Source organism: Poecilia formosa, unplaced genomic scaffold (assembly GCF_000485575.1).
Source record: "Poecilia formosa unplaced genomic scaffold, Poecilia_formosa-5.1.2 Scaffold40, whole genome shotgun sequence".
In the NCBI taxonomy this organism is placed as follows: Eukaryota; Metazoa; Chordata; class Actinopteri; order Cyprinodontiformes; family Poeciliidae; genus Poecilia; species Poecilia formosa.
In genome coordinates, this window is record NW_006799979.1 from 2105916 (window position 1) to 2118327 (window position 12412).

Sequence of the window (12412 nt, forward strand, 5' to 3'; positions counted from 1 at the left end):
AGAGTTGGTTACCAGGCGACTAAAAGTAACTTTTCTCTACATATGTTTCCCCCCCCCCTCCTCCCCCTTCATGCAGTTAAATAAGTTGAAGGAAACGTGCTGCAATGATTTGATGTAAGAACGGGTGAGCCATTTCTTTAGTTCTGATTAAGACCTGATTTGACCCCCTTCACGCCCCTCCTGCGGTTGAGGCAGTGTAGCTTTTTAATGTCGTGTTTTACACGGTCAAAACGCACAACGTCAGATGAAGGGATTCGAAACTGTCGGAGAACGAAAGCTGTGGGGTCAAAGCGAGTGAAACGTCTGGACCTGAGCGGGGAACTGGCTTATTGCTCCTTTCTGTCGGCGTCACCCAACAAAGACTGATTCTGCTGAGTCAATTTGTACCAAGTGCATTTAGTACCACTATCCATTCTTAACATTTGTATGAATTTATTTGATAAGTTTTGAAATTAAATGTGATCCTGACATTGAATTTGTGATTTATTTATTTATTTTTTCTTTTTTTAATATGGTTTCATTCTTTTCTCTCCAGCCTGGGTTTAGCATCACTCGTTGACAATATGATCAGTGCATCCGGTTGTAAATAGATGCTAATTTGTGATTAACAAGTGACGCCTTTCTACGAGCTTACAACAGCTTAAGAGGCAACGTATGACCGAGCCACCTTTGACCTTTACTGTTATTTCTATAGCCCGGAGTTCAAGTTGTTTCTACAAAATGTGATTTATTAAAACAAGCATGTAGAACACATACATACAAACACAAACCGGTGCATCATACATGCTTGAAGTGAAAACTGCTGATTGCTTTGAGGATAAATACTGCAACTCGTGTGAAGGAACCACATCACCTTCTTGGCCCCTTTAGGAATATGTGATTAGTGTTAATCTCATGAACTCTTGACTAATGTAAGGATCAACCGTGTGAACGGAGGAAGCTTCCCTTTGCTAATGGAAACGGTGTGAAAAGCCAAACATGCGCAAGCTAGCACTGTCAGCATTGATAAACCATCGCATGGGTAGTTTCCATTTTACGTAACTGACACAAACTTTGTTCTCCATTTTCAAGCTTGCGCCTCAACTCCCAATCACTGCTACAAAACAAGATTTTTGAGCTAATTCAGAAAGTACATTTTTAAAAAAAATGAACATAATGAAATGAGTGGATTTCCATAAGCTGGGATCGTCAAAATGAGAAAAAATATTTAAATGTATCACTGTAATTATTCTATAGGAGGTTCACTTTTTGAAGTACTGAAATATTTATGCACATATACTTTTATCTCAGTGACTTCATTTGGCCATCTGTACCTTACCTAAGGCGCCATCACCGCCTTCTTTGCACATTTGCACCCCCATGACGGTGCCTTAACTCGCTCCCACTCAGCTATAAAATGTAATTTTTAAGCTAAAACACTTAACTTTAGAACATAATTTGAGTAATATCTTTAAGCCGCTATCTTATGTATCTTATCAGTCGCAGTAATATATAAATAAATATATATTTTACCTCAAATCTGAAGAATATTCAGCTGTGATTTCAGCAGCATTTTTGTGGGAAAACAAATGATTATGAGTTAATTGTTGCAGCTCTGGAGGTATTTACAAATCAAGAACTAATATCCCAATGTATGTAGGTTTCTGGAAACTGGATTCAAACATAACGACAAACTGACACTTCGTACTAGGGAGTGATTTTGGACAAAAGCTAAGTATGTCATTCAGTAGCATACTGCTGCAGGAGATTGGCTGTTTAGTTAATCATAAAGTTCCTTAGTGAAAAAGTCAGAAGCATCACTTCAGCAAAAAGAATAGTCAATTTTCTACTTTCCTTTGAAAAAAAAATCAGGTGCTGTATAAAGTTAATTAGTGTTCTGTGTGTTCGAGAACAGGGATGAGACTGGATAACTTATTGCATACGCATCGACTTATTATTTCTTGATGACTTCCTCCTTCAGCTTGTCAGCCAGATGTTTTCTCTTCTGGAGCTTCTTCTTTTCCTCAGCAGAAATCTCCTGTGTGAAGAGGTCAGAACAGGCAGAAGAGGTCAGTGATGCTGAGCAACAGCTTCGGCCCGAATGTTAACAGAATGAACGCGCGCTAGCTTCTAAGCTAGCATGTGCATCTTTGAATTAACTAGAATAATCTCTTTCCAAAAGATTAGGTTTCAACACCTAAAGTTTCGTCTATGTGGGAGAAAACAAAACCACGGTAACACTAGTGGTAAACACTAAGTTTACTGTGCTTTCAAACGGTGTTCACACCTCTAACTTTTCCACATACTTTGTCACATGGCAAAGTTCCCTTCCCCAATGGATTTGCTGAAAGTTCGGAGGTGTGAAAACATTTGCAAGGCACCGACTGTGTTCACATCAGGGAGCTGATGGATCACCTTCTGTTTGGCGGAGTTAGTCGAGTGTTGTAATGGAGGAGGAGGGGAGCCGGCCCCGTTCATCTGGGGCTCTCCCTCTGCCTCCTGACGGACCAGAGCGCACGAGATCACACACAGCAAGAAGGAATTAAAGAATGAAAATGAAATGGAAAAAAATGTCGGGAGTAAAAAGAAAGGAGGAAAGTCACTGAAAATCAATGGTGAGCTGAGAACTTAAAACATGGTGCAGGGTGCGTACACCTTTCCCACAGTAAAATTCAAACACTTTTCAAGCATTTTCAAGTTACTTTTTCAAACTAAAACATAAGGAAATTTTTGTTTTGACATGTTTTGCTCACACAAACACGCACACAAAACAAAACGTCCCCCAATCGTAATGACTTTGTTTAATGCAAATATATAAGATAAACCTTATTTCAATTGCACAAATCAGTAAGTCATAGAGCCATCGGGGATTAGAAATATTCATTAAATTGAAACAATCCAAATAAATCATGTCAAGCTGAATGATCTTCCTGCTCAAATTAAGCTTAAACACGATATACAAAGAAAGTCACAAAACAACCTCTTAAAAAATGCTCTTGCTGGGTTTTCTGGCTTTTAGCAAACACAAGTAATTTGGCAAATTCTAACAAACCTAATACTTTAAGTGAGAGCTTAAAGTTATTCATTTGGAAAGACGGAAGGCTGTACTTACCGAGTTGGCGGTTGGTGCTGGTGTAGGGCTGGCTGGTGGCTCCTCCAGGGCGGCCGTCTGTCTGATTTTCTGCTGTTCTTTCTTCAGGGCGTGCAGCTTGTCCCGCTGCTGACGCAGATACGCTGCCCTTTGCTGGAGCTGCTCCTGCTGTGACGGCAGCAGCTCCTGCAGACAGTTTTAAGTCCAAGAATCTGGAGTTAGCACAATCGTTTGGGGAAACGAAAATTAAAACAGTGGAAATCATGTCACGTTCTGGTAGGGGGGAGTTCACCGCTGGCTCTACGGCCTGCGGAAATCCTCGTGAGGTGGGTTTTGGAAATGTTTTTGATGTGTGCTAAACGTCTAACGAAGAGAGAAATCATCAGGCGGTGTAAGTCTTTACACCGGGCTCAGACTCACCGTGTATGGCTTGGAGAAACCCGCTTCCCGGTGTGCCTCCTCCAGGTAGGCCTCGGCCGCAGCCTCCCTGCTGTCGCTCTGCTCCGCGGTTTGACGGCTGTTGGCGTTGGAAGACTTGCTGGATTTTGTGGGAGTTCGCACGGCTGGCAGCACTCTGGGCTGGATGCTGCTACTGCCAGAGTCTGCACAGAGGATGTACAACGACCAACGGGAGCTGTGTTATCTTCAGGAACACCTTCTAACGTACAATGGAAGAAGAAGCTGCTTTATTGTCTCTCGCTGGAGGAAACTCCACCCTATTTTTTTTTTTTTACTTCTGACACCTGTGAACAGATATGCAAACATTTCTCCGTTTCTCTTGTTTGTTTTCCTCACAGAATTAATGTTTCATGTCAACCCAAAGGAGTTCTGTTGGATCGAGGTCCTGGGATTTTGGTGTTTTTAGAGTCGTTGCTTTGTTGAAACGCCGATTTTCATCAGCATTCCCTATTTGGAATAAGGCAACATAAGACGATCCGAGTTTTCTACACAAATTCCTGAACTTTAAAATACTCTCTCTTTTTTTTTTGTAAAATTCTGTACAGTCCAGTGAACCGTTTTGTTTGAATAGCAGTCGAGTCATTATCTGTAGGTCGCACAAATAAAGAAACGACACAATGCAGAAACTGGCTTCGGACTTTTGGTTTGTGGACTACAGCCGCTGCTTTTCCAGGACTCGGAATAACTTGGATCAGTTACGTCTTAAAATCTGTAGCTCTTGGACTTATCAAAGACAGAACGGAGCGCCTCAGAGCGATTGTATTTCTTTACGGGATCTGGTTAGCGATGTCGAGCTGCTCATGTTTTTACCACAACCTTTTCCTATGCTTAATGCTTTTGGGAGTCTCTGCTTTACCTGGTGTGCGTTTGGAAGAGTTGCTCAGTTTGGACGTCAACGTGGCCTCTCGAGCCTCATCGCCTTCTGTGTTTGGTTTATCTGAGGACCTTCTGGAAGTGAAGCCGGTCTTCTTCTCTGATAGCAGCCTCCTGGACATCTCTTCATCGTACTCCTCCTTTGACTTCCTAAAAAACACGGTAGCAGGAGAAAACGGGTCTAGCACTGGAACAGAGGCGCAGTCGACTCTTACGGCAGCATCTGTTCATAAGCTTTTACTTGGCACTCGTGAAATAGTTGATGTAACAACTCCAGGATATTTCAGCGCAGTTTGGAGTCAATTGGAGGATCTTCAGTAGTTGTTTGATTTGCTACACCCTCTTCAGTAGATCATAAATACGCTACTGTAGCAGAGGCGAGGATCAAACTTCTTGGACCGGGGTTGGGCGAAAAGGCTTCAAAATTAAATCTGATTTTTTTCGCACTAGATCCGATTTTAGTCAATTTTCTTTCTCTGATTCTTTTCTAAAAAAAATCTAATTACAAATGACAGAAACTATTTTTAAAAAGTGCTCTTCATTAGCCCTTCTGTGAGTTGCACAGAAGAGTATTTGGGGCCAGGCTGCAAGATTTTTTTGTTGATTTACGGGAAAACAATCATAATATTAGCAGAATAAAGACACAAATTTACCACAAGAACGTCTCAAAAGTCGTTTAAATGAGAAAGAAGCTTCCATGGACGTATCAAGATCTGGCGTGAGCAGCTCAGTCTTTTGCAGATTCAGCCTTTTGCACAATTGTATCAAAGTTCTGCTGCTGCTGGTGTGTTAAAAGATCAAGTATTTCCTTTCTGTAAAACCAATGTCAAAGTATAACTCCATAAGACACGCAACATTCATCACTATCATTTTTTGTCGAAGCTCTCTTAAAATAACTGCTGACATAAGGGGAACGCAAAGGGTGCAATCCAGATTTCCCGATGAAAAACTGTAACTTTTACTGATATACTATTTCAATTTCTCGAGTTGCACTTGCACCTCGTCGATGGATTTCTTCTACAATCTTTTGCTCGTGAAATATTTGTGCTACTTCAAGCTAATCCATTTAACCCACGGCGTGCACATACTGCAATCGGGCTTCTGCCACACATTTTTGCAGAGAGGAAAGAGTGAGACGTAGTTACCGGGACGGCTCCCTGTCAGAAATCCTGTTAGGCGTTTGTAACCTGCTGAACCAGACCGAGGACATCCTAACCTGGATGCTTTGAGACTCAGTGTCACCTAAATTCAGCGTTGGACAAACTGTTTAGTTATAAAGTGTTTCATCAGTCAAAGCTCTTTCGAGAAATTCGAAAAGCCTGACATTTTCTGTGATTCCTCTGTTGCTCTTAAAACTCGACACTGGACAAGCTTTCCAGACTGAAATGTTCCCAGATCTTTTTGTAACGACCTAGAAAAGGAAGGGAGCCAGGCTGGAGGTAGCCGATGTAGCAGAGCGAGACAAAGGGGATGAAAATGTCCTCATCGCGTTCTAACTTGCAATTCTGATACCCTAAATTAGCTGAAAGCTAATGAGCTTAGCCGCATTCCTATTGGATTTGCTGTGTTTTATTTGGCCTGGCTGTCGCTGGCAAAATCCCATTAGAGAGCTGGGAGAGAGGAGCTTCAAGATGCCCGGTCGGCGCATACAGACAAGAAATGCATAGTAAACAAAAGTAGTGTGAGAGGCTGCACCTCTGTCAGAGCTTATTAATAAATATCCTGTCAGAACATAACCACAACCTCAGTGTAGTTTATGGAGATTTTCTGTGGCAAACCAACACAAACTAGAGCATAATTATGAGGACATTGGTCAGAGAAGAAGCCAATTACTCCAGGGGAGCTGCAGAAATCTACAGCTCAGGTGGGGAATATGTTGTCAACTATAGCTGATCACAAATCTAGTCTTTACGGAAGAGCGGCAAGAATAAAGTTCTGTTGGCAGATTCCCACAAGAAAAGGCAAGCTTCTACGATTGTGACCTGGTTAGATGACGGCCGACATGATTATGTGGGGATTTTTGTTTTTCTCTCAGCAGTGACAGGGAAGCTGGTGCAAAACATGAAAACTGAGGTTCACAAATTCTCTCCATCTGATCTGACTGTGCTTTGGGTATTTTTCAAAACATTCAGTCTCTACCTGGGCAAAGCTGGTGGAGACCTACAGCGTTATAAATTCCCAGGTATTACTGTTTGTTACTTTAGTCAAATAAATAAATAAATAAATAAATAAATAAAGTGGTTCCAGGTATTGAACCAGGTGGTATTACTCCAAATACATGCCATACTTGACACATTTTTAGTTATAAAACATTTTCAAAAATCATGCATCATTTTCCATCCTCCACACAATTATTCGCTGTGCAGTGTCAATGTATCAGATAAAATCCCGGTAAAATATGATGAAGTCTTTTTTTTTGCAAATGAGGAAGAACTTTACGGGGTGTGAATGCTTTTCAGTATTTGAAAGAAACCAAGTTCTAGATTTAGGCAAACCTGGAAAAAGTCGGTGTTACTTTTGGGCCTTGCTTCTGCTTGCAGAAAATCAGCCTTAACTCTAGTAATAATCACGTCCAACTCAGAGACTGACACCGGTCTCCATGTTGGTGTGGTGGTTAGAATAATCCTGCTGAATCAGTGTAGAGTTTGCATGTTCTTCACCTTTGTGCCACAGTTTTAAAGCATACGTGTTATATTAATTGCTTCATTTAAAATGCTCTCAGAAAGGAGCTGTTGTCTTCCTTTTATTACTACAGGGACTGAATGCATGATGTCAGAAGACACTGACAGGTCAGCAAAAACGGGTTTATGGGCTACATCGACCACGTAGCCTCATTGTTGGTCCTAAATAATTGATAAGATGGGAATGGGAAAAGAGGAACCTACCTGCATATCAGCGTTTTTGAAACAGAACATAACAAGTGAGCGAAAAATAAACAGAGGGGACGTACTTGAGGACTTCCTCCAGGATTTTCATCTCTTGCTGCTCCAACTCGGTCATCACGTCAACCCCATCGGTCAGACACTCTGGTAGGGCCCCTACACACAGATTTCATTTGCAGAATTCACACAATGAAAACGCCTGCTTGGACAGGCAGAAAAACTGCGTTTTGTGTTCGTTTCTTCCGCGTACCGTTTTTTTCTTTAATGACTCTGAGGGCCTGGAGCTGCAGCTCCATGTTCTTCTGAACCATCAGCGAGCGAAACACCTGGAAGTCGTCCGTAGCCAGAACCGGCTGGAACATGTCCTGGAAAAAACAAAACAAGCAAAAAACAGAAATACAAACTTATTTAAAACGAACAAACACACGGCAAGGACGCTGCTGTAAAGGGTAGAATAAGTACATCCGAGTGTGTTACACTTAAATGTTTCAGACTCAGAGTGCAACAACATCTCTCACCCTGTTAAATCAAGAATTAACATTCATCAACCACAACATTTTGGTCTAATATCACTAGTGAGTAATTAAACTTGATTACTGTCAGACTTTTTGAATCGTGAGATCACTTAAATAGAATCTGCTTGACAACATGAAGCACGTTACGCAATCTTAAAACACAAAACATCCTGGCCTCAGTTAAACGCCGTGTTCCTGATTCAACAATAAGAAAGGAATTGGACAAAACCTGCATCCATGGTGAAACCCCCCCCGCTGCTGACCAAAAAAGAAAAAAGAACCCGCAGAGGAATGTCTTGCATTTTCCCAAAAAATATTTTGATGGCTCTTGAGGCTTTTTTTTGTTGTTGTTGTTTTTTCCAAAATTGGACATTTCTGAAGTACAGGCCATTTACCATTTAAGCTGACTTGGATATGAAGCTTTTGCACTGCTCAAAAAATAGGAACTGATTAAGTAAGCAAACAAAATGAAGGCTGGCCTAGTCAAACTCTGAGCTTAAATCTGACTGACATGCCATGTTCACCCCCAGAAACTGTTCATTGTGGCTGAATTGAAACAATTCAGCAAAAGAAGAAAACCCTTAACAATATAAATGACTCAGCTGACTCAAACTGTTGAGTGAGTCAGCTCACGCAATTATTACGTTGGTTTAGGGGGCAAAAGAGAAAGGGCAGATGTGTCGATGACATAAAAAATAACTTCATTCATAGACTTATCTGTACAAGGACTACTAGGGGTCATTTTAGATACAGTAAAAAATAAACAAGTTAACTAGGGAGGAGTACATCTTCCCTATGAAACTCAGAAATTTTCAGATTAGTTTCACATATTTACAAGGAAAGACTTGGATATTCTATGATGTCTATGATTTTTTTTTTACATTTTTCAACAGTTGAAGGCATATATATTGTTATTACCAGAGGTTTATCTAAGTGGCCAATCTATGAGATGTACATCTGGATATTTTCCCCAAAATATAAGTGGTACATCTAAGCTCTTGTGTTGAATCAGAACATCTCCAGGACGCAGACTCTCCATGAACGCCGCAAACGGGATCCAGAATACACACACACACACACACACACACACACACACACACACACACACACACACACACCCGAGGCAGTGAGGGAGAAGCTACAACATGTCTGCACATGAGAGATGACTCTGATACAGGAAAAGAGCCTGGATTCACCACTTGGGAAATACCCAGATGCACATCTTCAACACAACAGCAGTCCTCTATTTTTTGTCCCAAATGTCTGATTTAGCTTCTGAGCTTTTTCTGACAACTTTAATAGTTCAAATGTATTGAACTATACAATGTCAGAGAACATCATAGTTTTTAATATTGTAAAGTTAAGCATCTAATTATGACAAATTGTTTCTTTTCTACATTAGCGTATATCCAATGTATTTCTTGAAAATTTGTGAAATGAATCTCAAAATCTATGAGGTTTTTGTCTTTTTTTTTGTTTGTTTTTTATTTACAACAAACCTAATAGTCCATCATCTTATTTGGAATCGTGCTTTTCTCAATAATGTCGCACCAAAAATTATATAGGGGTATCTAAAAAACTTGGAAAACAAACTAAGCAAACCCAAATCAATACCTAGAACATTCATTTCTGTTCCAGGTGGTGTCTAAGACAACAACAAAAAAAATCTTGATAAGGATATCACAAAACAAACTCTGTTAAAGAATTCAACCGACTACAGCCTTTATGAACAAGGTATCAGATAGGGTTGCACTCACTGTACCGTAAATAATCCCCACATATACTCGGCTATGTTTTCAAACACTGCGATGCTTACAGCTAATCTTATACTCTAGCTTCCTGTTCTATTAGGAGCCAATCCTACATCTAGGCAGCAGTTTGGCAAAGTCCTTTGGCAAAGTCATTCAGTGCAATTGGATCTTCTGACTAATGAGCCTCTTCATTTACGGTATATGCCTTGCAATGCATGGTGCATGTGACAATTCTGTTGCAATCGAGGAAGTTTGAGGAGCAGCAGAATTGCATCCAAATTAAAAATGAATTCTCACATTTATTAAAGTCACAGTACAGCCACTAAATATTAGACTGTAGACATAGATGCAATTTAAATACCGGTACGTCTTTAAGTACTGTGTTCAGTGATTTTATCTCAGTCTTTGACTGTGCTTTATTTGCCAGGGAGCCGAGATACTCATGAGGAACCGTCATCAACTTGTAATTCTAAATAAAAGCACAAAACTTTTTTTTTTTTTTGACAAATATCGTAAATACTTTTCTGCCTACATCAACCCCAGCTTCCACCACTAATAAATCTTTGCTTTTTATGCCAAAGTGATTGTATTTGCAGGCAGTAACCGTTTACCTTTGAGGTAATTAATGAGATTTGAATAACCCGGGGACAGCAAATAAATCCCAGACTTAATCACTGCTCATCTAGCACAGCCATGTCACACTCCTTGACTACCAAATCAAATTTTAATGCAGTTTTTCCTGAACCCCAGACTCCAGGGCCCACTGTCCAGCATGGTTTAAAGGTTTCTCTGCTGCTACACACCCGATCACAGGCACTGGCCTCTAACAGCCTTCTGCATAACTTCACAGAAAGCTAATGAAGAGAAACCTCCAACAACCGGACAGACTCGCAGTTATTCACCCATTACAATGACATTCACAGAGACTGTATGCGCTGCTGCTTAGATTTAGATACCCACAGCTGTAGGTATCTAAACTTTAAAAGTACAAAAATTAAAGAAAAGTGCCAAATTTATAAGACAAATGATCTACAAGTAAACATGCCAGCCGTAGCCAAGTATTTTAGCAAAGTACCCAACGTGGAAACATTGTCAGTAGGAGCAAAATAAGAGGAATCTTAATATGGCGTCTGAATGGTGATCAGCATCAACGAGTTCCAATTGACTCAAATCCAGGACAAAAAAATAACCTGTTTTAAGATCTATTTATGTATTTCTTCTAATTAGTGATTAGATGTTAATGTTATCCTATAAAAACTGTTTGGTAAAATGGAGCTTAAGTGAAATTTAAACATGATTTAAACAGGGTGTTTTGTTGCATATAGGGTCTATATTTCTCTGCAAACTGCACTACAAGCTAAACATTTGGAGGCAACGCCAATGCAGGCCAGATATTTGGAAGCAACTTTATGTTGCCGTTAGAAGTGCCTTTATCAAAACCAGTATGAATGGATAAAGGAACAAATAGATCATTTCCACAATTCACCTTCAGAGGTTTAATCTGATGTCGACAAACCACTGCTGAAAACATGTTTGTTTACAAAAGGAAAGAAGGACCTAATTTTAGTGTTGAAATGGTTTGGAAGAGCCACAAATTCAGGACAAAAGTAAAAATCGCAAAACAAATCAGCTTGCGATTAAAAGCAGATATTTACACACACTGTTGGAAAAAAAAAATGCTTTGTTTCCTCACTGAAATTAAATCAGACTAACTTTTTGCTGGTTTATAGCAGAATAACGAGAGATAACATTTTATTGCTTTCTTCGGTTTTTGAAGTTAACACGTGGTAATTACTGTGTCTTTAAAAAAAAAGGGAAAGCACAGGTGATTATGCCATGGCTTTGTAAACTTCTGCTTGGTTAATTTAGAACAGTTGAGATGAATGGAGTATGAGAGTCAACTGGAGGGACGTAATGTAAGGCAACATCTCAAACGCACTGCTTCTCTGTGTGACATCATGAGAAAATGCAATGAAATCAAGTAAAATATTAGGAAAAGAACGATGGACCTGGTTCATCCTGGGGTGCAATTTCTACATTTCTGAATGTGCCAATTTTGTCTGTTTGAAACTATTATTTGCAAGCATATATAGATAGCTCTTTTATTCTATAAATATATAGACGCTGGCTGAAGTGTCTAAGAGTGTTATCGTCTTCAATGAATCGAGTCTCACGTGTGAGGAAGACACACTTTGATTTTGTAGACATGTAATGAAACTAAAAATCAAAATATCGTATTTGGAGGAAAAAGTGGGTAAGCTTGCAAACTTGAGAACATTATCCAAAGTGCAAAGCGCAGGGACTGCACCGTCATTTTGTGTGGATGTGTCGCTGCAGGAGGGATTGGTGCACTTCACAGATCACATGTAATCACGAGAAAAGAAAATTACAAAGAAATATTAACCCTGCATATCAAGACATCACTAAGAAAGTTAAAAATTGAGCACAAACGACATAAGCGTACCACTAAATTAGTTACAAAGTAGCTTGACGACAACAGAGTCAATGTTGGAGAGGGCAAAACAAAGCTCTCACCTCACCCCCACAGAAGATTTGAATGGACCAAAATTCCAGCAAACTATTCTAAGATGATCCTGGAAATATCCCCAAAATATTGAACCCAAGTTACACAGCTGTAAGGGCAATTCGGCCAAATGCCAAGGTTGCATGTAAAAGTTTGACTCTGAAGAGAGTTGAATATAAAAATGTCTTTCTCTTTATTCTGGCATTTATAAAAAAGAAATAATTTTTTGTAATTCTGCCTGATCTAAAACAGGAAACAGTTTTGTTTTCAATAGCTTGTAAATGTCTGATTTTAACTGGGTTTTTTTTTTATCTGATAAATGATTCCTTCTAGAATTT

The 12412-nt window shown here is 39.8% G+C and overlaps 2 protein-coding genes across 3 annotated transcripts in view; one reads left to right on the forward strand and one right to left on the reverse strand.

The window, feature by feature from the left end:
* pnpt1 (polyribonucleotide nucleotidyltransferase 1) overlaps positions 1 to 10657 on the forward strand; it is a 29182-nt gene extending 18525 nt beyond the window's left edge. The window contains exons 29-30 of the transcript XR_001661972.1: positions 9635 to 9640; positions 10647 to 10657. The gene's annotated coding sequence lies outside the window, so the exon portion shown is untranslated. The remainder of the gene's footprint in view (positions 1 to 9634; positions 9641 to 10646) is intronic.
* Positions 62 to 12412, reverse strand: part of cfap36 (cilia and flagella associated protein 36) — a 13591-nt gene continuing 1240 nt past the window's right edge. The window contains exons 4-10 of one of the 2 annotated variants that reach the window (XM_007551173.2): positions 7535 to 7649; positions 7353 to 7440; positions 4386 to 4552; positions 3491 to 3672; positions 3092 to 3256; positions 2395 to 2478; positions 62 to 2017 (exon numbers count right to left, since the gene is read on the reverse strand). In XM_007551173.2, the coding sequence (XP_007551235.1) occupies positions 1934 to 2017; positions 2395 to 2478; positions 3092 to 3256; positions 3491 to 3672; positions 4386 to 4552; positions 7353 to 7440; positions 7535 to 7649 (885 nt within the window). In that variant the 3' untranslated portion in view covers positions 62 to 1933. The remainder of the gene's footprint in view (positions 2018 to 2394; positions 2479 to 3091; positions 3257 to 3490; positions 3673 to 4385; positions 4553 to 7352; positions 7441 to 7534; positions 7650 to 12412) is intronic. The other variant, XM_007551174.2, reaches the window with a different exon arrangement.